Here is a 25,575-nt window from a genome sequence, read left to right as displayed (position 1 = left end):
TGAGCAGGGCAGAGAGGAGAGGCACAAACAGGGAGCAGAGACCAAGCAGAGAGTGAAGAGGCACAAAGAGGGAGCACAGAGAGAGGGGGGAATGAGGCAGCAGAGAGGTAGAAAAGAGGGATGAAGGAGAGAACTGAGAGCTAAAACACAGAGGGCATGAGGTGCAGAGGACAAAAGGAGTCCACAACACCTCTCCCCTTGAGGCAAGGGGAACCAGTGCCCTCCTCCTGCCCCAGAACCCATCTCCTCTGCACCTTCAGCCCGGCATCCCAGCCCATCTCATGGCAAACCTGCCCCAACCCAGACCCTCCGCTCTGCTGTGACCCCTTTGCAGCCTCTGCCTGGCACCCCAAAACCCTGCCCACCCTCCCAGGGACTCGTTCCACCCCCAGAGCCCTTCCAGGCCCAGCTGCCTCTCTCGGTCCTGGCCACCACCACACGGGACCACGGCGCTTACCAAGGATTACAACACTTTTTATTCCCACGCAGCCGTTTCACAGAGTACAAACACAAGACAAGACACCAACACAGCCCCCCCACACCCACCAGCACCCCAAGGCTGCTCCACCAGGCACCCCAATGCTGCTGCCCTGTGCAAGCAGACCCCAACCCTGCTCTGACCCTCAAACAACTCTGCCGCGGCCCATCACAAAAACACAGCAGGGAATTCCACCCCCCATTTCCCTGGCTCTTGTTCCTGCCCACCAGAAAGCACCTCTTTCCAAATATTGAGACTGACTTGTCAAGCACTGCAGCACAAAACCAAGACTTCCAGAGCCCTGGGGGTGAGTTTGGCTCTCCAGCACACACCTCAGCACCGGAGAGGCAGAGGGTGACACGGTCCCAAGGTGTCACAACATCCAGTGGTGACAATGCACTGCTCTGGCCCACAACCTGTGCCCCAACACCTACCTCTGGCTGAGTCCACGAGCTCCCAAAACCCTGATGGCAGCTCCCAAGGACTGTGGAGACCCACAGCTGTCCGTGCAAAGGGACACACGCTCCGGCCTGTCCCACGCTACTGACAGCGGAGTGGACCACCTACAGTGCAGCTGGAAGGGAAAGCCTGGGGAAAAGCTGCAAAAACCCCTCCTTGAGTCCACACCAATGATATAAACCTGTAAAAAAAAACCCCAAAGCCCAGTCCCACGGGCAGACATCCAGCTCTGTCTCGCCGTTGCTGCCGCTGCGCCCGCCACGTGCCACCTTCACGTCCGAGCTCTCTCCGGGTCACATCCCTCTTCTCTCCTCACAGCAGAGGGTTGGAGGCAGCGTGGCCACTGTGGGGGGGCTGTCTCCTACCCTACAAAGACTCAGGCTGACGCGAGAACAGTTTTTGGCGGGGCGGCAGAGCCGCGCCTACGAGGTCAGGTCCCGCAGAGCCGCGCGCAGCCACAGCCACAGCTGGGCCACCACCAGAGGGGTCACTTGGGCACGGTGCTCCCCTGAAGAGCTGGAGGCTGCCAACACAACGAGATCCATGTGAGCTGGGGTCCTGGCATGTGTGCAGTGTGCACCTCCCTCCCCGACATGCCAAGTGCCCCTCAAACCATGCCAGTCCTGCACCCTCCCAGTGCCTGATCTCATTGCTGGGCCCCCCTCCCACGAGCCCCCAAACTTACCCATGGCATCTACTCTACCCTGCACCACGCTGTACACTATCATCACCCTCACCAGCTCTTCAGGATCTGCCAGCGTTGGCCCTGCAGCCCTCAGGTGCCAGGAGGAGCACACATCTGGCTCCCTGCCCTCCACATCCCTCCTGTCTGCAACACACCACACCTTCCAGCCGCCTTCCCCGTGCTGCTCACCCCTACAGCCCCTCAGCTCGGGCATGGAAGCCCCCTGCTCTGCCTGCCTCAAGCCTGGTACTTGCCCCTGCAGCTCTTGCCGTCCCCTTGCAGTGTCCCTGTCACGCAGCTGCACAGGGGTCCGTCCGCCCGGCTCGTGCAGATCTGCTCACAGCCCCCGTTGTCCTCGCACCAGTCCGACCCTGGGCACACACAGCAAAGGGGGACACCTGAGCAACACTCCCAGACCCCAGTCCTTGGCTGCCTAGGACTGGGATGGCAGACAACCCCCACCCAGCCTTCCCTGGGGTCACACACTTACGCTTCCTCCTGATAGGCCCCACTGAGAGGATCTGCTCCTTGGACTCCTCGGCGAACGCGCTGGCCATCCTCGTGTGCTGGGGGCAGTTCTATTCGGGGATAAATGCCACTTCTGTCACCCTCAGCCCCTGCCTGGGCCCTCTCTGTGCCCCTCAGTCCAGCCCAGCTTCCAAAGGGACTCTCCAACCACACTCAAGTCTCCAGGTGACCTGCCCATGGCAGAGCCTCTCACCACAAAACCCTCCCAGTCTCACCCCCGGGGCTACATCTCTGGTCACCTCTCTGACTCCACATCAACTGGGCTTGCTGCACTCCAACACAGCCCTTCAAATCAAGCAACCTGGCCCCCTCTGCTCTTGCCCCACTTACTATTTTGCAGGAGTATTTCTCCGAGTCACAGAGTGAGACAGCACAGTGCAGGTGAACCTCGTCGTAGTCCCCGATGAACTTGAACACGGTGACGTGGAAGCGACACGTCAAGGACACCCCGTTCTCCTCGATGCCAATGGTGTTGTCCTTTATGTTTTGGCACCTGTGCAAAGCACTGATGCTCACCACGACCCTCCCGTGACCAGGACCCTCCCTCAAGGGACACCACTCTCCCCTGTCCCTGTAAGGCCCCCTCACTCTGAGTCCCACAGTGGTGTGTTTGTCTGGACAGAGATGTCATGCCCTGCCTCTGTAACCTCCCTCTGGCACTTCCAACTTCATTGTACTCCCACTTCCCAAAATGCCTGTGCCATGATCCATATCCCCCTGTCTCCTACAGACATCCCATTGCCCATTATCAACATGAGGAAGGTCACTTCTCTCCACATCTGGGACTCTGTCACACACAGGACTTGTGGTCATCACCACTCTAAGCAAATTAATCCTGCCCTAACAGCACTGGCTGCCCTGTTCCCCACCCTTTTGAGACCTTGATCACCGGCCAAAAATCCAAAACTGATGCCACCACCCCTTCGAGCACCCTCTCCAGCAGACACCATGGAAACCAAGAGGTCGTGCTGGCCCCTGGTCGCTCACCCTCCCTCGATGATGAAGTAGCGCAGTTTGTCGTTGCTGTCCCGGGAGGGGGTCGCGTAGCACTTGTTCAGCATCAGGATCAAGTGGTTGGAGTCGGCCCCGACCACAAAGACCCCCACGTAGAGCACGTCCCGGGTGGTGAGCACCACCTCGCCCTGCCGGTAAGGGTGCTTGTAGGACGAGTTCTTGTACAGGGCCATCTTGGTGGTGAAGCTCCCCTCCTGCGTCGGCACCGTCAGGTTAATCACACTAACAATGACATAAAAAATACTGGCTCAGATGGAGGAGAGGCTGGGAGCCCCCAGAGTGGTGCCTTGCTTTGGAGCCCTTGCTGCCTCCCCCTCCGCCTGTGCAATTGGCCTTGGCTCCTACCTGAGCATCGGCCTCACAACTGAATCCAAGGAGATCTTGATGTCCAGCTCATAGGCACAGGAGAACTCCACGTTGATGGTCCGGTCCCGGGTGATGATGTTGCCTGTGTTGTTTGCACTCTCGATCCACACCGTGTTCTTGTACACTATGTGTGTGCTGTTGGACTGCAGAGGGAACACAGGGCATTGCTTGAGACCAGCCATCTCCTCCCCTGCTCCTACAGACACTTGGCCTCTAAACAAGCTGTGTGACACTAAGGATCCTGCTGCCACTCCACTGCCTCTGGCCAGAAATGGTATGGAATGGTGGGGCAAAGAACCACAAGGCAGAGTCCTTACTCCACAAGACCTATCTCTGTTCTCCTTCTATCCCTGGGTGGACCCTCAGCCCATGCAAGCAGCTCCCAAGCATCACTTGCATCAATGTGCAGCCCTGCTCCAACCCTGGTGTCAAGCTGGGCTGCTGTGGAGGACTGGCCCCCACTCCCAGTTCTCCATGCCCCATGTCCCAGCTCACCTGCACCAGGTTGCCACAGTTGCCCTTGGTGTTGTTGATCTGGAAGGAGATGAAGTCCTCCCCTTCGATGCCGGGGCAGTGGCGGTCGTTGACCCGCACCCCCTCACGCTCAAAGCCCAGCTGGAACAGTTTGCACTTGGAAATGGACACCTCCATTTGGGCGGCTTTGCAGGTCACCTCCGCATCAATGATGTCGTGGGTGGCTGGAGGAGAAGATGAGACAAGTTCAGATCACCACCAGCATTCCTCCCCACCACCAGAAATGGGCTGGGATTGTCTCCCGTGGTGCGCCCTGCCCGTCCTACATCCCTGCTCAAAGCACTCCCAAGCCAGAGATGCCCATAACAAGCACCCCAAAAAACCCCTTCCCTGGGTTCCCTGTTCCTCCTCCTGTTCTGACCTGCGAAAAGTCATGAAACCCCAGAGTCCCAGCCCTCAGCACCTCCCTTCCCACAGCTCCAGCAGTACAACAGCCCAGCACACCACTCAGCACCGACCCCACAGCCAGGCCCAGGGCACTCACTGTTCCCATAGGGCGGGGGCTCGATGCAGCCGCACAGCTCCCCGCCGTTGTCCAGCTCGCACGTGCGGTTGGGGCAGTCGGCGCCCACGCAGGGATCTTCCACCACTCCTGCTAAACAGCACAAGGCAGAGCACAGACACGACCTTCACCCTCGGAGCACAGGGCAGGCACCTCTCTCCAACCCACCTCCCCTCAACCCAGATGGCCCCCGGCTGTCTTACAGCAATTCTCCTTCTCGATCCACTCGGTGCCCAGGATGCCAAAGGTGCGACAGGCCTCCCCGTAGGCGGCCAGCGAGCCGCACAGCTGGACCTTCTTGTGGTTGTAGCAGCCGTCCAGAAAGCAGGACTCATAAAAGGGCAGCGGGTCCAGGAGGCCGTAGCAGGGCTGGAAGAAGCCCTTCATGTCCGTCAGTTTGAGGCAGTAGCTGTCGCTCTGCAGCTCCTGGATCTGGACGTTGTCGCAGGAGGCGGCGTATTGCGAGTACTGCAGCTCGTTGCAGCTGTGGGCACCGGACACATGGCAGGGGGCTCGTGCAGCCAGCCCTGCTCCTGCTCCCGCTCCCTGGGAAGGGCTGTCCGACCACTCACCTCTTCTGCATGCCGTTGGTTTTCCAGCTCTGGGCCAGCACCACGCTGCTGACCGCCGGCTTCCCCCGCAGCGTCGCGTAGTCGTCCGTCCGGTCGCCGTTGAAGTTGCCGCAGAGGCCGCACACCTTGTTCTGCAGCCGCTCCCCGATGGTGATCTTGATGACGTTGAAGCCGTTGTAGCGGATCTGGATGTCCGGGCTGGAGTCGATGACCAGGAAGCCCTCCTGGCTGAAGATCTTGGTGGAGAGCCCCGTGACGAAGGGGATGCTCACCTGGCTGCCGTTCACCTGGAGCAAGGGAGGACACGGAGTAGATCTCCCTCCTGTATCCTCTGCTTATGGAGGTGAGTGTGAGCCACTCAAAAATGGTTCCACTAATGCCTCCCACCATCCCAGCTGTGAGAACAACAACAGTTGTCTAGGGTCCTTGTGGAGACTATTGTGAGTGCCTGAGTGCCATCCCACTCCATTTGGAAGTTGGTATACCACTCCATTTGGGACCCAGCACCCTGTTCCCCAGCTCATGGAGGGGGTGGACACCCTTGACGAGACCTTACCTTGACAGTGTTCCTGTCACTGATGAGGATCTGCTCCTCGTTGATGTAGAAGTACACGGGGGAGATGATGGTGAGGTTGGGCGAGGACCACTTGTCGAAGTTGATGATGAGTTGGAAGGAGAAGTCGGGCAGCTTCTGGCAGATGGTGGAGAGGACGAAGGCGCAGTTGGCGGGGAAGCGGAGGAAGGCGCCGTCGAAGGTGCGGAACACGCCCCCTCCCGCCGCCAGGCAGAAGGAGCTGCGGGTGCTGAAGCAGCCGCGGACGCCGTTGCGCAGGGCACACTCCTCGTCCGACTTGCAGTGCCGAGGGTCGCACTGGATCAGGTTGCGCCGGAAGCAGCGGCACCGGCGGGTGCAGTCCCCGTTCCAGAAGAGCTGCTTGGGCTGAAAGAAAATCACAGAATCACAGAATCAACCAGGGTGGAAAAGACCTCTGAGATCAACGAGTCCAACCGATGACCCAATACCACCTTGTCAACTAGACCATGGCACTGATGCTACATCCAGTCTCTTCTTAAATACCTCCAGGGACTCCTCACTCCGGGGATCCCTGCCCTGCCCTCTGTGGGACAAGGTTTGCACCCCTCTGCCGCACAACAAGCAAGAGTGGGCAATGAGGACAGAGCAAAAGGTGTCAAGAACAGCTTGCACCTACCTTGCAACATCTCTGCTACCCACAGACATGAGGCAGCTGCACGTTTGCACTGCCATCACAACCTTCCTCACCTCTTGTACACACACAGTGCTAAACACCTCCCTGACCTCTTTCTTGCACTCTGCTGGCCACCAGCCCACCTTGTTAGTACCCCAGTACCCCAACCAGAGTTCTTGACATGGCAGCCCAGTGTGTCACCTATTGTCCATCTGCTGAGCTCTGCAATGTGTTTTTCACTTAGGCAATCAAAAGGTCTGATTTTAATATTTAATTTAAGTATTTAATTTAATAATTTAAGGTTTTGATATTTAATACTGGCTCCTTATGGGTGTGGGGCTTGGCAAAGACACCTTACACAGAACAGATTCACTGACACAAAATACAACCTGCTGTAATATGAGCAGTGCTACCAAGCACAGCTCTCTGCTGCATCAAACTCCTGAGTGACATCCAGTAGCTACAAATAAATAAATTTAATGTGAAACAAAAAGTGGGATACCTAGAACAAATGGTTATATAGTCCTGGACTTTGGCACTCATGAAAGAGTCTTCTCAGTCACCACCCTTTCCTCTACCAGTTCTCTCCTGTGCTTGACACCTGGGTCACCCTCACTCAACAACTGTAAGATGATTTTTGCAGATAGAAATCATCAGCTGTATGGTGGTTGTTGCTATGCAGCACACCATGGAAGGACATCCCTCTCCTCTCTATCCCTAGTACCAGCCCAGCTTGACTGCCATCCCCACTCAGGCCCAGAAATATCAGCCAGAGGACGAAAGCAAGCCCTGAGAGAAGGCTTGGAGCTGCTCACCTCGTAGTACTTGCCATCGGAGTAGCAGCCACAGTTGTGGGGCAGGATGCAGCTCTTGCCATTGAGGACATAGCCGGGGTCACACTGACACCCCTCCACACAGTAGTGGCTGCAGTCGCTCTTGAGCCGGATGGCGGCACAGCGGGGCTGGCACAGGGACACGCAGCTCTCGTAGTGGCTGTTGGGGGGGCAGCTGACAGCTGAGAGAGGACAAAACACACTCAGATTAGCTCCCTGGACCAAACCAACCTGGCTCCCCCAAGGGGAACACCTGGGACCTGCCACGCAGGGTGCCAGTCAGCAGCATCACCACCCTGTGCGAGCGGTGCCTCTGGGCCATGAGCTTGCTTGTCAGAAGGGAAAACGACACAAATTTAATTTTCAGTCTTGTTAGCAAAGACAATTACTTCCCATCTGATTTGCCAGATAGATTGGCTGCCAGGGAGGCGTGCAGTCCCCATCCTCAGGAGCCTAATTGAACAGAGCATCACAACCTTATTGACAAGGGGCTGCAGCTTCACTAGAGCAAACATGTACTCCTGCCTTCAAAGCCAACTAATATAATTCCTGCTTAACAGGGGGATGGCTGATACATCCTGAGCTTGAGGCTTCCCCTTTTCCATCCCTGCTTCTGCTGTACCACGTGCAGTCTGTAAAGAATAGAGTGGCCCAGGCTTGACCTCACACCCAGCAGGGGAGGGACTGGCCGCCTGGCTGTTGGCCTCCCCCATCCCTGGCACCCCAGAAAAAGAAGGACCTGGAGGCAGGGTGGCACTTACAGCACGAGGTGAAGTTCCTCCAGCCAGTAATGGCAATCCCCTGCGTCTGGCACGTGCTGGCGTAGTTCTGCAGCCAGCTGCAGGCTGTCTGCATGGCTCCCCCATCCACACAGGTGTCAAACAGGCAGTTCTTGTAGAAGAAGCCGGGGTTGATCTTGCTGTGGCACTTGGCAAAGACCCCGCTCTGGCTCGGGATGAGGCTGCAGAGCTGCTGGGGCTTCCAGAAGCCTTCCACCTTCCCGCAGGCCGGGCAGCGGTCGCCGCAGCCCACGCGGCAGAACGTGTCCCTCTTGGCCCAGCTCTGGACAAAGTCAGCGATGCTGGTGGCCATTGTGCCACCAGAGGCCACCAGGTCGTCCTCGGGGTTGCCGTTGTAGCGGCCACAGAGGCCGTAGGTGAGGTTCTGGAAGCCCCGTGGGATGGTGACGGAGAGGAAGGTCTTCCAGTCGTACACCACCTTCAGCCCGAAGTCGGTCTCAACCACGATGTGGAAGCCGAAGGCAAAGATGTTCACTTTGCCCTGGCCCAGCTTCAGGGGTAGGTAGAGACGCTCATCATTGATCTGCAGGGAAGGAAACAAGATGCACTGAGTGGGAATGACAATCACAGCTACCACAGAAGGATACAAATGGGGGTGGCTTGGCAGTCCCAGAGTAAGGTCCCTGTTGGCCTCACCTCTGCACCCAAAACAAGGCAGCCAAAACACAAACTCCCTCCAAAAGCTGCCTGGTAGCACCCAAGCATCCACATTTCCCCATCCCTGGAAAACCCTGCAGACCATAAGGCCCAGTGCCTGAGAACTCACTCTGTGGTTTGGGAGTCACACAGGCAGACACAACTACACCCCTCCTGTCCCTGCACTCACCAGCACGGTGTATTTGTAGGCACGGTGGATGACGATGTTGTAGTTAAAGACCTCCACTTCCACTTGCTTCACCCACAGGGCCAGAGAGGTGTCCCGGTCCTCATTCTTGGCCGTGACAGTGAACGCTGGGAACGTGTCCGAGCGCTCCACCCTGGGCCTGGAGATCGTGGTGCACAGGATCAACTCACAGCTGCTCTGGAAGTCGAAGGAGTAGCCGTCAAAAGTCAGGTAGTGGCCATAGCCGGAGATGATGCAGGAGGCGTCGGTGCGGGCGTGGCAGTAGTAGAGGCCGTTCTCCTCCAGGCAGTACTCGTCGTCCTTGCAGGAGACATTCTCGCAGTACACGCTGTTGTCGGAGCCGTTGCAGTAGCAGAGGAAGTGGCAGGAGATGTCCATCCAGAAGGTCTGGTTGGTGGCCAGCTGCCGCCCCTCGAAGCTGCAGCCGCACTCCCCGCGCGGGATGCAGCGGGCGCCGCGCAGGGCGAAGCCCTCGTCGCACTGGCAGCCCTCGGTGCAGGTGTCCGTGCACACGGGGCCCGAGGCCAGGCTCTCACAGGTCTCCACGCAGCTCATGCACTCCTCAAAGTGGCTGTTCTCCGGGCAGGCCAGAGCTGTAGGGCCGGCAAACAGAGAGCGTGAGTCCCACGGGGTGAGGGATGGGCAAAAAGTGGGAATGGGGTGAGCGGTGACTGATTTGGGGGGAAAGAAGCCAGAGGGGAAACAATCCCAGCACCTTGCTGGCCACTGTCTCTGCCAATTTCTTTTGCAACCCCTTCTCCTCTCAGCCATCACTGCCCTCACATCAGAGCCCTGTCCTGCCACGTGCCAAAAGACACCTCATCCTGCTGTTTTCACAGAATATCCTGAGCTGGAAGGGATATCAGTTGGAATCATCGAGTCCAACTCCTGACCCTGCACAGGACCATCCCTAAGAGTCACACACCCTCTGCCTGAGAGGATCATCCAAACTCTTTGAGCTCTGTCAGCCTTGGTGCTGTGCCCACTGCCCTGGGGAGCCTGGTCAGTGCCCAACCACCCTCTGGGAGAAGAACCTTTTTCTAATACCCCACCTAAAAGGACAGAGCTCCCAAACAGGCCTGAAACCTCTGAGGCAGAGACAGGCACTGCCTTCCCACCACGTACTTCCACACCAAGGATTTTTCACATTTGCTTCTTCTGAATTATGAATGTTCTCCCACCAACAGCAAGTTTATAGAGCCAGCTAAAAACCAGTGTTATGCAAATTATCCTCTGGTGGTGGCACACAGCACCTCCAGACACCATCTGCAGCTCCAGAACGCTCCTGCACCACATCATAAAACTTCTGTTGCCTCCTGAAATGCCACCCTGAAATCTCTTCGCTGTGAAATGTGTCTCTTCTGGCTCCAGCACGCTCAGAAACTACTGCTGTGATTTCAGCATCCCTTAAGAAACCCACTCCACCTCTGCCCACCCACAAATTCCCAACAAAAAGACTCTGCCCTGAGTATGGTGGGTTCAAAAATCCCTTTCTCCCCACGCTGGGTGCTTAAAGGCTTTGGTGGACTCACGGCAGAAGCTGTGGCTCCTCCACTGGCCGATGTCCACGTCGGCGTTCTTGCAGGCGCTGGCGTAGCGTGCCACCGAGTCACACAGCTCTGACACGTTGCCCCCGCTCTGGCAGAGGCGGAAGAGGCACGTCCTGTAGTAGGCTGAGACGTTGACCACGCTGTGGCACTCCAGGAAGGAGCTGTTGGTGGGGTCGTTGATGATGCCGCAGTTGGAGCGGCTCCGGTAGGACTTGAGCAGCTCCGAGTCGTTGTTGCAGGCCATGAGGAGGTCCCCGCACTCCCCGTTGCAGATCTCGTCGAAGGTGGTCCAGCTCTCCAGGAAGAGCTCCAGGTTGTCCGTGAATTTGCCCGTGGGCAGGTTGAACTCATCGCTGGCGTTGCCGTTGAAGAGGCCGCAGAGGCCCCCGGTGCAGTTGAAGTAGGAGGTGGAGAGGCGGATCTCCAGGAGCCCTGAGCCGTAGTAGCTGATGGCCAAGAGCCCCTCTGACTCCAGCATGGTGCCATTGTCTCCACGGTAGATTTCCAGGCGTCCAGAGGGGTGGAAATAGGGCAGCTCAACATCATAACCGTTCACCTACAAGGAACAAGCAGATTGAGACGCTTCAGAGAGGGTGATGTGATTTTTGCTGCCATGCTGAGCACACTAAACACCTCCTGACCCTGACCCACCCTCCAAGACCCAGAGCCTCCTCTGAGTAAGGGCAAACGGCTGTTTCCTTGCTTTTTGCCCCCAGACAGAGTGTGTTTTTCCAGGGAAAAAAAACAAGCTGCAGGAGACAACTGACTCAGCAAACAGGAATAGTGGTGCTGTGGCAACAACCTCTGAGCCCTCACATGGTGATGGTTCACTTGGGCTTCCTCCAAGCGCTACCACAGTGTCTGGTCCACAGCCACAGACCCACGAGCCCTTCTCCAAGGGGACAGGGATCACATCACAAACCACCACGTCTCACCCTGGCCCTGGGCAGCACCTTTACCTTAATGTCTGACAGGCGGGTGCCTCCAATCTTCACCTCCTGGCCGGCTGCCTGGACCCGCAGCACGCGTGGCCCGTTGGGAGCAGATCCCACCTTCTTCTGGCTGATGTCCACCTCGATGAAGTCTGGCCTCTCCGGGCAGGTTTTGAGCAGCGTGTAGGACTGTTCCAGCGGGTAGGGGAAGGTGATGCCATCGAACGTCTGCAGCACCTGGCTCTGCCCCACCAAGCACACGGTCTCCCGCCGGGGGAAGCACCCGCGGTGGCCGCCCTCGATGGTGCAGATCTCTCCCTCGGGGCAGGTGGTGTTGAAGCACTTGGCCTCCCCTCCATCCTCGCACTGGCACCGCACGGTGCAGTCCGTGGATGCCCAGAAGGACTCCCCGACGGGGTAGTACCGCCCGTCCACGTCGCAGCCGCACTGCGGGACGGGCACGCAGCGGTCCCGGCTCAGCACGTGGCCCTCGTCGCACTCACAGCCCTCGGTGCAGGGGGAGGCACAGGCCAGCGGGGCTGTGAGGTCTGAGCACGTGGCAGGGCAGCTGCTGGCACACACCGAGTAGTGGCTGAGCTCTGGGCACTGCACGGCTGTTGCTGTGGGGCAGAGGGGACACAAACAGGGGGACCATAATTATGGCACAGCTCAGGGCCAATTACCCTGTTCCTGTTGACCCACAGCAGAGACAACACACAGAGACCCGTGAGCTCCATTTTGATGGTAGGATTGGCCCCTCCATTCCCTTTCTGTGCTTCCCTGGCCATTCCTGTCACATAAGAGGGGCTTCTCCAAAACCATTCCAGAGCCACCAAACTGCCTGCAGCTATTTGAGGAGGATGGGCTGAGAAGTGTGCCCTGAGCCTGTCCCAGTCCAACCTCCATCTCTCACCAGCTGACTGTCTGCAGAGCAACATGGAGCTCCCACCTCACACCTGACTTCTACTACCCTTTTGCTGGAGCAAGAGTTTGATGCTGTGGAGAGGGACTGATCCGTTTTCCCCTGACTCCCTCCACTGACTCCCTCCCTTGGAATTCTTTCCCCTCATCTGGGCACAGAGGCAAACCCCCGAAATCACTCCTCTCCTCCAGAGGGGAAGGCTCCCAGCACAAGCACATAAACACTCACCACACCCCGTCTGTGTCCGCCACTCTCCCACCGAGATGCCCAGGGACTGGCACACCGTGGCGTACGCCTGGATGGCCTGGCACAGCCCAGTGCCGTTATCCCTTGGCACAGGGGCACTGCAGAGGTCATAGACACAGCTGTGGATGAAGGCAGTGGGGTCCACGACCGAGCTGCACTCCCAGAGAGGGCCCCCAGTCTTGTTGATGAAGCCGCAGTACTCGGGGGTGAAATACAGGGACTCGGTGGCGGCGTCGCAGAGGCTGCAGTTTTCCAAGCAGCCCGTGGAGCATCTCCTCTCGGGATGTGGCACTTGCCAGCTCTCTCCCAGCTCTGGCACGGACGTGGCCAACCTCCCATCTGAGCGGAGGATATCGTCCTCGGGGTCTTTGTTGTAATTCCCACACAGACCGCACGTGGCATTGATGTACGAGCCCGGCACGGAGACAGAGGCGTAGTGTTCTCCATCAAAGGTCACCAGCAGGCCAAAGTCAGTCTCCAGGGCGGTGGACAGGCCACTTTGGTAGACTTTGACAGCACCCAGTTCCAGAGAGATGGGCAGGGACACCACCAGGTCATCCACCTGCAGGGACAACACCAGGAGGCTGAGCCAGCGCAGGAAATAGCAGAGCCCTCGTACTGGGACACAGTATGGTGACACCACATTATGGTGTCTTAGGTTTAGGGACACGCACAGAAGGACAGCCATTTGTAAGCCACAGGGCTTTTCCACCACGCCTGTCACCCGTGCCCACTCCCCAAGGACACACGAGGCCCAGAAGTGCCATCCCACGCTCTCCAAGCTGTTGTCACAGCCTCACTGCCACCTCAGAGAAGCCAGCCTGGCAAGTTCTCCCCATCCACCAGCAGGGCTCTCACCTTTGCCTTCCCAAAGCCACCCTTGGGGAGAACAATCTTGTGCGAGTAGACCTCCACAAAAATATCCCTGAGCCAGGAGACGGAGGAGCCGCCTCGGTTCTCATTCTTGGCCTCCACGTTGAAGTAGGGCAGGTGGGAGCCTGGCCAGCACTGCCTGGCGAGGAGGTAGGAGCAGGAACCCTGGAAGTGAAAGAGGAAGCCGTCGAAGGTGTGGTAATGAGGATCTCCGAACACCACGCAGGTGCTGCTCTCCACCGGCACGCACTGGAAGAACCTGGCCTTGCTCTCACACGCCTCAAAGGGGCCGCAAGCCACCTCCTGGCAGAGGATCTCATTGCTGAAGTCCAGGCAGCGGCACTTGGTGCTGCAGTTGGCGTTGTCCCAAAAGATCTCCCCTTGGCGGAGAAACTGCCCTAGAAAGACAGAAAGGGGAAAAACCCACGCTACATCACTTCTCCAGACAGAGGAGCCAAGCGCACCACGTCACCTCAGAGGGGTCTGCTGGCCCCGTGGTCAAGACCACCACCAAACTGTCTTGCCACTGGGCTTCTCGGCTGCTTTCTTTGTGCAAACTCCCAGCAAGTGCCATTCAGCACAGTGCTGCAATCCCAAGCTCTGTTTTCAGTGCGTGGTCCGTCCTCTTCAAGTCCATGGAAAGCTGAGGGCGCTGTCACAAATCCAGGGCGAGTGCTGCAACACACAGGCTGGAAAACTTGAAGGCTATTCCCTACATTTTGGACACCCACAACTCTCACTCTGCCTCAGTACTGCAGGGCACAAGAGCCACTTGTGCTCTTTTCCCAAAAGGAAAGTCCACTGGTAAAGCTGATGCCTTTTGGAGGCTGTTCCCAGCACTGTCGCTGCACTTGTGCTGTCCTTCAGCATTTTGCCACCCCCATCATTGCTTTGCTGGTCAAAGTGTGACTCTGCCACCAGCAGCCCTGGAGCAATTCACTCCCATTCAGAAAGAGCTCGTAGCAGTTAGGAAACCAAAAGAGCTGTTGATAAGTAACTTCCACACCACAGCCCAGCCACAACGGGAGCGCTGAGTGATCCTGCAGACTGAGCAGACGTGGCACTATAAAGGGAGGCAGGTTTGTCTGGTGAGAGACGTGAGAGGCTGAGAGAAGACAGGAGAACAAGGGTGGCAAGTACCCGGGAGAGTTTCTCTCTCCTCCATCTGGCCATCTTTCACACTTCTCAGCCGCGTGGCTCCCGCCGTGCGTTGCCTGAATTTACCTCTCCTAAACTTTTGTGCTCTTCCCTGCCTCCTAGCAAAAAAAAAAAAAAAAATAAAGCTATTTTCCACTTCCCTGCAACAAATGTCTCCTCTCAGTAAGTCCCACATGCCAGCCATCTTGCTGTGGGGGATTTGGGAAAGGGGTGTCATAAGGCTCTGACACCTCGTGCTGCATCTCCTCTCATAAAGGGCAATCAGACATTCAGTGTGAAATTTAAATCCAGTGCTGGGATTTACTCACACTCCCTCATCACCTGCAAACCCAAGATGCCTTCCAGCCCCTTTGCAAAGTCCAGCCTTTTCTTCCTGGGGTCAGCAGCTGGAAGGGGCTGGAGCAGTTGGATCTAAAACTCTGCTGTGGCTGCAAGAGCCTCAGAGCCTTCTTGGTACAATCCTAAACTGGGACATAAAGAAGCCTCATGTCTCCAGTGTCCACTCACAAATGACAATCCTCTCTTGCTGGAAAGACTCCTGGAGCACTGTGGAGGTTCCTGACAGTTTTATTTGTCAAATGGCAACACAGTAATCTCTGTGCAGCAAAGTCCCTGTGCAGTCACTGTGTGTGTTGATTAATGCATTTATAGCCCCGTGCTCTGTGTGATACAGGCACAGGCTCTGCACAGGGAAAACTTGCTCTTCCTCCTGCAGAAACAAGGGAAATTGGACCACAAGGCCAGCTTCCCTAATGTGGGGGCCAGAGGAAATTGCTGTCCCCAGGTCTTTCCTGTTGGCACCTGGAATTTGGGTGCAGCAACCAGCAACTGGCACCTACTCTCATGTTTCTGTCCTCACCGTTTGTGGGGATGCCTTGGCAAAAACACAGCAGCCCAGAGCAGTCAGCACTTCTCCACCAGCACTCCAACAGCATCACCTTTTGCTACACTGCACCCCAAAATCTGCAAACAAGCAGTGCCATTCCTCCCTCACCTCTCAGGCTGCAGCCATTGGCAGGGTCTATTTCTCTGCCATCTACTTTGAAAGCCCAGCGCCCAGGGACGTTCACGTTGGTTGTCTCTTCGATATTCACAATGTCTGGAGTTCTGGAGCCCGGGAGGCTGAAGAAGTTGGTGAGGTTTCCTCCATTGAAACCAGCCTAAAGCAGAGAGAGAGCAAATTCCATCACCCAACTTGGCCACGGGAAAGCGATGCTGCATTTCCTCACTTCTCTGCCCCCTCCTCTTTAGTTTCAACAGCTTCTCTCAGGGATTGCAGTTTTCAGTTAGCTTTGAAAAGCTAAACGGGTACTACAAGCAGAATGGATGTACATTTACAGATTTAGGTATGTGTATATACATATGTTTGTAAATATAGATCTAAGGGGGTATGTATTGAGTGGCCAAGATGAAGTGAGGAAGCAATAGAGGGAAACTCTCCTTATGCAGGAACCTCCCCCCCCCAGGCAGATGGAACTGCTGCCATCACCAGATTTTGGGTGCCCAGCAGTGGGATGCAAGGAGTGCTGGGGACAGTGGGGGACTGAGTGGCATGAGGAAGCATGGACATGTTGAGAAAGCCACAGGCAATCATCCAAGAGTTCAACAGAGACAGGGATATGGCAGCAAGAGCCTCACCTGGGCCATCACCCCACCGAGACCAGTCAGGGGGTCCCCTCCACTGGCTGTCCCCGTGGTCCAGCTGATTTCGTGGTAGTTAAATATGGCAAAGGAAGACACTCCATCTGAGATCAGGACAGCTTGGAAAGTGTTCACCTGTGGAAAACCAGGAGCACATTTCACGAGGTGATCCTGCTTTTCTCATGCTGTTTGCCTGTCCTTTCACCACGTTCATCTCCGGCCTGGGCAAGACACAGGAGCCTCGCAGTGAAGAGCTGCAGAAGCTGAACTAGACCCAAAATACGCCTGTGCTTGCTGCCACAACTCCACCAGCTCCTATCCCTGCCCCTTCCTCCACCTGGGAGGATGACAAGTCCATCTCTGATCCAAGTGAACACCAATAGATGGCAGCATGAGAATGAGCTCACGGGGAAGAGGCAATGGGCAGGATTCGGGTTGCTAAGATCTGTTATCTCCCCTTACCCTATCTCAGCTTTATCCCTCGCTGCATTATCTTTCCAAGTTCCCTTCCACATCCATATCCTACAATACTGCTAAAGGTGGATTACATCCAAGCCAGCCATGTATATCATGCACTTTGCTGGTTGCCAAATCCCCTCAGTCCCTGCTAAATCTGCTGCTCGTGTTCTTCCTTTCCCTTGAAATGACTCTGCATTTCCAGCCCCCCCAGCTCCAGACACATTCCAGCAGGGCTCCAGGTGGGAAGAGCCCGCTTTGCCAGGTGGTGAGGGCAGCATAATCCCCATTTTCCATTTATAGCTGTGTGGAAAGGCAGAAGAAGCCTCTTTCCTTGAGATATTCCCTCTATCCATGCAGATCCAGCAGCAGAGCTCATCGCTGGGAATGAAGTCGATCTCTTCTCTCAGCCTTTTGCATTTTCCTGTCCTTCCCATCCCTGCCCTTCCTCTGCTCTGGGACCATGCCATGACAACTGCTGCTCCTGCCTCTGAGCAAGCAGGATTTTAGCAGGGCACTAAGTGTGGGATGCCTCTCTTTTAATTAATCAAGAGCAATACAAGGAGCCTGGTGCTAAACCCACTGGTTTGATTCTGGGCTCTGAGGATGCCTCAGGACTGCAGAGGGGAGCCCAGGGCTGCACTCACTGCTTGCACACCACAAGGGAGGTCACTTCCAAGGCACATAAGGGCTCCTGCCATGAGGAATCTCGAACACAGAGGCAAAGCAGGCTTTGGGAGCTGTCAGGAGAGTGAGAGGTGTGGGCAGAGCAGCTGCAAATGGCACAGTTCACACCGGGGCGGGCGGGAGAGCCACTGTTTCCACTCCTGCATCCTTTCCCTGGGATTCTGCCTCCTACTTCTGGTGTCCCCTGCACACTTTGCTCACCTTGGCCAAGTCTTTTGCCGAGCTGTGAGATCACTAACACGTCACACATAAAGTCAGGATCACTCTGAGAGTGCAACAGCAGCTTTCTGGTGGGGCAGCAAACCGTGCTCTGCTCAGGGGCCTCTCAGAGAGCGACAGGAGGTGACCTGGTGCCAGGTGTAAGATGGCTGGAACTTCCAACAAACCCCAAAATCTCCCTCTTTGGTTCTGATGGCCCCTGAGCACCCTTGCTGCCTCACCAGGCTCTCAGAAACCGAGCTGATTTCGGGTGACATCACGAGACAGCAACTGCAGCGTCCCAGAGGCCACATTCCCCAAATTGTTTTCTGCAGCTTTTCTGCATTGCGATGAATCTCCTGCTTAAGTTGCATCGTGCTGTTCCACGTGCCAACCCCGAGCCCTGGCTGCTGCTGAGCAGGAAGGCTGCTCCATAACGAAATAAATTGCATTGTGTTGCAAATGTAATTCTTCAGGCAATACACGAATCTCTATATTGCTTGCTGTCTGCAAATAAATATATATGTGGGGGTTTTTTTCTGCAAATGCTGCCAGGACTGGCAAAAAATATGCATTAAATCTCAAGCTTCTCTAACAAATGGGAAAGAGTTGGACTCTTTATCAGAGCCAACTCCTCGAGACAGAAGAAACCAGCTTTTGGCACTTGCTTATCCTAAACAAGCCTTGCCCCAAACAATAGCTGGGATCCCTCACTCCCCAGGTGTTCAAGGCCAGGTTGGACAGGGTTTGGAGCAACCTGGTCTAGTGGAAGGTGTCCCTGCCCATGGCAGGGGGTGGGACAGGGTGAGCTTTGAGGTCCTTTCCCACTCAAACCATCCTAGGATTGTATCTGCACCCTAAGCCTTCAGCTACCAGGAGTCCAGCACGGACCTCCCAACATCAGCTGCAGCCACAGCTCACATATTAACCAGATATTTAGAAGCTGTTCATGCCCTAAAAAACCACCACACTGTCATCTCCATCCTCTGAGATACAACTCACATTTTTGGAAACATAATATGGTTGAGTCATGAGTGTGACTCTGGTCAGTCTGATCGGTCTCCCTTCAGTTGTCATCACAAATATCTGCATTTGTATCTAACAAAAAATAAGCACACTATGATCAAGCCAAACACTCCTAAGTGGTGTCAGGGCCCTGTTTAGATACACTGCCTGCAAATACCAAAGAGGGGATGCTCTCCCTGGAGATCTGAGAGCAGGGAGCGAGGCTCGTATGGGCTCCCACGAGACAGAAAGGTGAAAGGACCATGGTGCTTCTCTGCCCAAGGGGAACTGAGGAGCACAATGAAACACAGTCAATTTTACACACAAAAGACAATTATGTGATTGATACACAGATATACAGATATACAAATACAGACATACATCCAGAACCACGCTCTTACCGGGGTCGTGCTGCTGCCCCCGTAGAACGTGACCTCCTCCCAGGTGACAATGAAGACCCAGGTGGCAGAGAAGGAGGCCATGTCCTTGAAGTGCTTGTGGACGTCCTTGGAGGCTCTCCTGAGCAGCCTGGGGTCCGTGCTCTCCCTGTAGTAGACGTCCCCCCGGATGCCGTTGTGCACGTCGGCCCAGAACGGCGCCACGAAGGCGCGGCCGTCGGCCAGCGGGAAGGTCTCGGGGGTGAACTGGCTGACCAGCGTGTTGAAGGAGATCACCCCGTTGTTGTTCACCTGCACCAAGAGAGCCACCCTGCCTGAGCAAGCCTTTGCAGGCAGCAGAAACCCGCTGGTTTCTCGGAAAACGTGGGGTGAGAGGGTTTTGCCCGGAGGCGACTGAGATGGTGACAGTGGGTGAGGCAGCCTGACCACCCTGGCAGAGATTCTGCTTCATCCCACCAGGGGTGGCCAAAGGCTGATGTAGGAAGCCCCAAAAGCATCCCTGAAAAAGCCCCAAAAATCCCTGAAAGGTCTACAAAACAGGGTTCTACAGGACAAAAAAGGAGAACAGCAATTTGTCCTTGTCTTGGGCACCCACAAAACTGTTGCCCATTTTCCTCCCCATTTTCTTGTTTCTTGTCATGCAACAGAAAAAATGTCCCTCGTGTCAAGCCCTTAGCTTTGCTGTACCATTTAATCACCTACAAAGAAAATTTACTGCCTTTTTTATTCCTTTCCCATGAACATTATCCCATTAAATATACCTTTGACTTTCTTAATCATAAAGCCTATCAGTTCACGAAATCTAAGAACTTGTCAGGTAGTTGCTAATAAATCTTCCCCTTCCTGATGACAGGGAGAGAGCATTTAAAATACAACCTAATGACAAGGAAAAGAGCCAAGGGAAGGTCTGTTTGTCCACTTACATAAATGCTTCTGTAGGGGACTCCAAAATAGATGAAAGGGACGGAGATCCTGATCTCGGGAGAGCTTCCATCATCAACTTTGGGTGTTCTTGTGTCGTTCTGCCAGAATGGATACAGACTCCCCATGGTGTGAGCTGGAAGGAGAGAGAGAAGAGAGTCCTTCAGGCAATGTCAGGACCTGTTCTGACTTCAGAGAGGCCACAGCAAAGCCACAGCAGAGGTTCCAGCTCTGGGACTGGCCCTGGGACAGGGTCAGGAGAAAAAGTATCATTCAAAGGTTGGTTGGGGCAACAGCAAAGTGACCCCAAGATGCAGGACAGTTGTAGCTTTGCTTTTTGCCTTCCATGTGAGTGCCATCAAGTCATACCCCTCATCTCTCTGCTTCTCATTGGGACAACAAGGACAACAGGTCCATCCTCCCCGCTCCAGGATGGGCAGGACTTGCTGTTTTTTAGGTGGTGGGGTGTTCAGGGGAGCAAACAGCACCAACCCCAACCCCCAGGGACACATTCCTGGCAGTGTCCACCTCCCTCCTGCCTGCACAGCCCTCCCTGGTGGACCCCAGGGCTCCTGGGGCTGGGTCACAGCCTGAGGTGTCACGGCTGCTCTGACATTTCCCAGCTAAGTCAGCTGTCCTGCTAAAAGGCACTGCCAGTGGACATAACTGTCTCTCCTAAAAATACTTCAGAAGATGGGTTTGACACATCTCATTACAAGCCTGTTGCTTTCTACCAGCCTAAAATCCATTGGTTTGAGGCACAGTCAGGCACTTCTGGCCTCTGGGGACACGTCCCCTCCCATCCCAACCCCTGCCAGACCTCTGCTGTCATCTCATGTCCTGTTTCCAGTGTGCTCCTCACAGAGCAAATGGGGATTTTTCTGGGTTTTCCCCTCCCCTCTCCCCTCTTTAGTGTAGAAAAGCCATGCCCTGTCCTCGCAACACTTAATCTTGGCTGACACGAGGCCACAGGATCTGAACAATCCCAGTTCTGGATTCAGGATGTGCTTTTACTTCCTGGGCACGACCTTGTGCTTTCAGGGGCCTCAGATGGGGCCAGTTTGCTCTGTTCCCCACTCTTACAGACACAGGGGGGGCTCTCCTGATGCCCAGTCCAGGGTTTGCTCCTTCCCTGCCATCCTGAGGATGCTTCATGCTGGAAATTGCCTTGGAATAAGGAGAATAAGTTGAGTCCTTCACAGGCTCAATTGGTCCAATTTTCCCAGGAGAAAAGGAGACAAGGGCAAGCCTGGCCTAACCCACTGGAATCCTGATTTCCTGAGACCTCTGAGTGGCCTGAGTGCCCCACTGGACATAAAGGGAGGTGGCATGTGATGGTTTCCAAGCCACAAGGTTTGGTTTCACAGATATATCCAAAGGGCCACGGCAAAACTTCGGGCTGACAGGTAGTAAAATAAGTCATTTCACAGCTGTTACACCCCTGAAAAGTTGTTACAGCCAAGGTATAGCTATGAGACACAGATTTTACTGATTTTTAAAACAGGGAACTCAGCAGACACTCCTTAATTCCAGCTCCTTTAGCACTGCTGGGGCCACACTGCTGTTCCTACTCAGCAGTCCTAACACTGAAATTTTTTCAGACTCATTTTATAGTGACTGGTCAGACCAACTCAACCTCTGGAAAGCTCCCACGTGCACACACAGCCATATAAATGACATACACAAGCATCCCTTAAAATTCCCAGCCTCTCCCTCCCCATGGGAAACGCTCAGTTCACCCTGGGGGTGTTTTCCCAGCCCTCTGGGGTCTCTGGGCACAGCAGAGCTGGGGAATTTTGGGCTCCCAGCACTCCAGCAGGAGACACTCACCTCGCTGCCGGGCTGTTATCACCAAAAGGGCCACCCAGGTTCCCAGAAACGATCGTTTGTTCATCCTACAGGAAGGGAAGAAACCCAGACATGCATCACATCAGTAGGAAAACACATCCTTAAGGATAGCCCAAGCCCTGCTGCTTCCTGAAGCCAGGTGGATGTTTCAGAGGTGGAGGCCCCTCACCTGCCAGGCAGACCCGAAATGCCTGTTCCATGGAGTGATGCAGAGAGAATTCCCTGGTGATAACAGCAAATCACCTGCAGGCACTGCCAAAGGAAGCCCAGAACCACATGGAAGAGCTGCTGCTGGTTTCACATGGATTTTGGAAGCTGTAAATAGCCCCAGCTCTCCGTGGGCTCTTGATTCTCCTGAGGGTTCAAAAGCAATTCCTCCCTGATCCGCTCGGTGCAGGGATGGACACTCCTGCCCAGTTCCAAGGGGAGCAGCTCTGCACTGCTCCAAACACAAGAGCTGTGGTGTGCTCTCACGGTTAAGGGGCTTCAGACACCACTTTGACTAATCCTCTGTGCTGGCTCCTACCATAACCACCACTTACTGATTTGGATGAGCCCAAACATTTACACAGCTGGGCACCTCCTTGCTGCACAGGAATCAATGGGAGAGAGAGAGAGAGAGAGCAGACACAGGGCTGGGAAAATGAAAGAGAAAACCCTGTGCCAGCTTTAATTCCTTCTGTGCCTAATGCAATTTGTTACTCATTATTAATCCAATAGAAAATATTGCTAAAACACCTGCTTTGATTTCTTCGCCCGTCGAGTCCGTGATTACACACGGGCAGGGCTCACACAGAGCTCCTGGGAAGGTCTCGTGTGTTCCCAGTGTGTGTGTGCCAGTGGGAAAAGTACATGATCAGCTTCACATACCCATTATGCACAGCCTAAGTTTTCAGATCAGCCCCTCCACCTTCCCAGCTTTAAATCTCTGTCTGTAAAAGCCAGCGTTGCTTTGTGTCCTCTGCAGATCTGTTTTTATGGGGTTTGTGGATCAGCAGATCCAACACCTTCTAAAGACACACATATACATACACAGCACACAGAGCACACAGGGGGAACATCCCATCATCTGTCCCACATCACTTCCACTTGATTCCCACTTCTGGGAGCTTGAAAAGTATGGAACACAGCGGACAGAAAGTTCCTCCCTGCTCACTGCTGCAGTCACATCAGTGCTGGTCCCAGCCTGCTCCCAGCTACCACATTCTCCATTGACTAGAAATCACTCCACCAAGGAAAAGTTTTGCCACATTCCCTGTCTTGGGGAGATGAAAGGAGGATGACAGGATTGTAAATTCTGTGGATTCATTAGCAGAGAGCAGGTAGAGAGTGACTAGTGGAGACTGTGGCAGTCTGAGGACAAGAGCAAGACCAGCCCCACTCGGCAAACACGACAGACCTAACAAAGAACACATTATTTAACATATCCCATTCAAAACTACAATTATTTAGGTACGAAAAAAAAGATTACCAACCTGTTTCGTGGACTAGAGGTGCGATCAGGTCTGAAATTTTAGACCAATCTTGGTGGAGCAGGGTGAAGTCCTATGTCAATGGAGAATGCATGCCGGTCCTCCCGTGCCAATCCTTGCTGGGGACTGAAAGGATGGCTCAGTCCCCTGCTCTCCCAATTGAAAACTCCCTTTCTGTCAATGCTCTTCCAGGGCTGGAGCAGTGTTGAGTTGCAATCACAACTGTTGCCTCTATTGATAACCAACAAGCTAATCTGGAGATCAGATTCTGGCCTGGAGAGGGAGAGGAGCCTCTTTCTTCCCCAAAAGCTCACCCCCTTCAGGTGGATTCAGATGGAAATGCCAGCGAGCCGGAGCTGGGCTCGCTGCTGTGCTGCTCAGGGGAAAGAAAACCCAACCCTCAGAAGAACTGAGCCCCTTCCTCCTTTGTGTAAAAGGGAAAAAAAAAAAAAGCCCATCTATATAATGTTACAGGATTAGCATTAAGCAGTGCTAGGCTCAAAGTGCCCTGAACTTTCAATGGAGCTACTTTGCCATCCAGGTCTTGCTTTACTTTCTGTAACTGACTTCTGCTTTTACAGGTGGAAAAGGAAAAACTCACCCAGTCCAGTGTTCTCTCTCCAGATCTCCCAGGGAAGCTTTCCTTGCTGTTCCTGTTTCCACCTGCTCTGGAAGGGCTGGCTGCTGCTGGTGGGGAGTCTCACTGGGGGACTGGTGTGAGTGTTATTACTGTTTTCACTCCTATAACCTGCAATTTCCACAGGGATTTTCCCTGCCCCTGGCATCTGGGCTGATAGATGATACACAGCTAGCTCTGGGCTGTGGGAGTAGCTGGGGTGAGCTGACCAAAGTTCCTCATTTTCTGTACCCTGGGAAAAGAATTCAACCACTTTCATTGCGTTCAGATCCACGTCAGATGAGAGAGGGAGAGGTGGAATAGCAGCTGAGGGGTGAAGGATGCCACCAGCAGAGCCACATTAGAGCTGATTTTCCAGCCTGCAGCAAGACTCAGGTAGGACAGGCAGAGCTCCAACCCATCATGGGAAAACAGACTGACCTTGGCTTTTCCTTTCTGACTTTCTGGGTGGGTGCCTTTTATTTTCCCTGCTAGGAGTTAGTTATTCCTCCTGTGTTCCCTGTACACCCTCTCCCTGCCCTTTGTCAGGAATGGAGAGGGCACAGGAATGCCAGCAGCCCAACAAGAACCAGAGAAGCCCAGACTTTTTGTTTTCCAAGAGCCTGGGGGCTCCTAGAAGTGTGTTTAGCAAGTTCACCCCCAAAGTGCTGCATCTTACATCAGCAGTTTCCTTCAGCACATCAGGGGCACCAGGCAACACAACACCCCCACAGCAAATCCTGGAGTTTGCTTTTTCTTCATCCTCCAAACGTGGCCTTGCTAACAAGAGTCTTTCATTTTTTAAATTTATTTGTGCCCTTTTCTAAACCAACAACTATTTTAGGAGGGCAGGGGGATATCAGCATTGATATTCCAGGGACCCATTACTTCCAGCCTGCCACTCCATGCACCCTGGCTCTTCATTTTAAACATTACCAGCCACAGGAAAATCAATTGACTCCTCTCCTTCTGTTTTGTAACACAGAGAAAATTGGTGAAAATAGGTTTCCCTCTGCTCCTTTTCCAGTTTAATATTCTGGTCCTGTTTGTCCTGGGCAAGACCACACTGATGAAGTTTGATTAGGTTTCACTGTCTCTTTTGGGAGGACTTTGTCTTCCAGGCTGTTTTCTTTTGGCAGGGGATGTTCCCATCATGCAGTGCTGGACACATCAGAGCTGAACAACCAAACACTTCTCTTTTTTTTTTTTTTTTTTTTAATTCTTCCAGCAGAAAACTTCCTCCCATGCCTGACCTCAAGAAAAAACAAGCATGAAAAGATGAGGCAAAAGGTTCTCTGGCTGCTTCATCTCAGCAGAGCAACCACAGGCATTCCCATTTCAAGGGACCCAGCACAGCTGGGAGACACCTGGGAGGGGTTTGCCAGGAGCTCTGTCCCATCTGGAGGGACATTCTTCTTCCTCCTGCCTCTCCCCAGGGTTATTTGGTGCAGGCCACGAGGATGGAACTTGTTTTACCCCCAAGGCCAGTCCCAGTGAGGACATGGAGCAGAAAACAGTGATCTCAAGCCTCGTTCCTCACCTGGAAGTGGAGATGAATCACAGCCACGGAGAAATACAGTCCAGGAGAGGACTAGAATCTTCCTTCTCCTTTCAAAAAGCACCATCACAGGTGAGGTGGCTGTGCCTGAGCTCTCAGCACACACACCAGCAGCACAAATACACCCCGGCAGCTCTCACTGCGCCAAAGCTGCGAGTTAAACACCTGGGTCAGACCCACAGGAACGTTTTGCTTCGAGGGGAACACAAAAGGGCAAAGCTCAGGACACTTTTTTTTTTTTTTTTTTTTTTTTTTTTTTTGTGTAAAAACT

The 25,575-nt window shown here is 54.5% G+C and overlaps 1 protein-coding gene across 5 annotated transcripts; it reads right to left on the bottom strand.

Moving 5' to 3' along the window:
* Positions 1 to 4: 4 nt before the first annotated feature.
* Positions 5 to 25,555, bottom strand: TECTA (tectorin alpha). Of its 5 annotated transcripts, none has more exons than XM_032709488.1 (25): positions 23,732 to 25,555; positions 23,134 to 23,554; positions 21,641 to 21,705; positions 19,813 to 19,946; positions 18,893 to 19,180; positions 16,143 to 16,280; positions 15,499 to 15,664; positions 13,332 to 13,744; positions 12,456 to 13,035; positions 11,333 to 11,925; positions 10,356 to 10,929; positions 8,806 to 9,416; positions 7,941 to 8,502; positions 7,162 to 7,361; positions 5,695 to 6,078; positions 5,139 to 5,425; positions 4,770 to 5,050; positions 4,549 to 4,659; positions 4,026 to 4,228; positions 3,510 to 3,673; positions 3,138 to 3,386; positions 2,481 to 2,643; positions 2,113 to 2,200; positions 1,877 to 1,993; positions 5 to 1,460 (listed from the first exon to the last, which is right to left on the bottom strand). In XM_032709488.1, exons 3-25 carry the CDS (start codon positions 21,702 to 21,704, stop codon positions 1,360 to 1,362), a joined length of 6,471 nt encoding a protein of 2,156 aa, XP_032565379.1. In that variant the 5' UTR covers position 21,705; positions 23,134 to 23,554; positions 23,732 to 25,555; the 3' UTR covers positions 5 to 1,359. The 5 variants fall into 5 exon arrangements, with proteins under 5 accessions (XP_032565379.1, XP_032565380.1, XP_032565381.1 ...); XM_032709489.1 differs by having other exon boundaries at positions 23,134 to 24,994; positions 25,287 to 25,555; XM_032709490.1 differs by lacking the exons at positions 23,134 to 23,554; positions 23,732 to 25,555 and adding an exon at positions 21,828 to 21,882.
* Positions 25,556 to 25,575: the final 20 nt, after the last annotated feature.

Source organism: Chiroxiphia lanceolata, chromosome 23 (genome assembly GCF_009829145.1).
Source record: "Chiroxiphia lanceolata isolate bChiLan1 chromosome 23, bChiLan1.pri, whole genome shotgun sequence".
Taxonomy (NCBI): domain Eukaryota; kingdom Metazoa; phylum Chordata; class Aves; order Passeriformes; family Pipridae; genus Chiroxiphia; species Chiroxiphia lanceolata.
This window is presented reverse-complemented; position numbering and strand designations above follow the sequence as displayed.

What these genes read in the sequence shown, in the direction of transcription:
- TECTA (XM_032709488.1), bottom strand. Translation starts at nt 21,704, where the DNA reads ATGAACAAACGATCGTTTCTGGGAACCTGGGTGGCCCTTTTGGTGATA. An exon ending in CCGATGGCAAGTACTACGAG is followed by an intron (nt 6,079 to 7,161) that starts GTGAGCAGCTCC and finishes ATTTTCTTTCAG; the next exon opens with CCCAAGCAGCTCTTCTGGAA. An exon ending in ACCAACGGCATGCAGAAGAG is followed by an intron (nt 5,051 to 5,138) that starts GTGAGTGGTCGG and finishes CGGTGCCCACAG; the next exon opens with CTGCAACGAGCTGCAGTACT.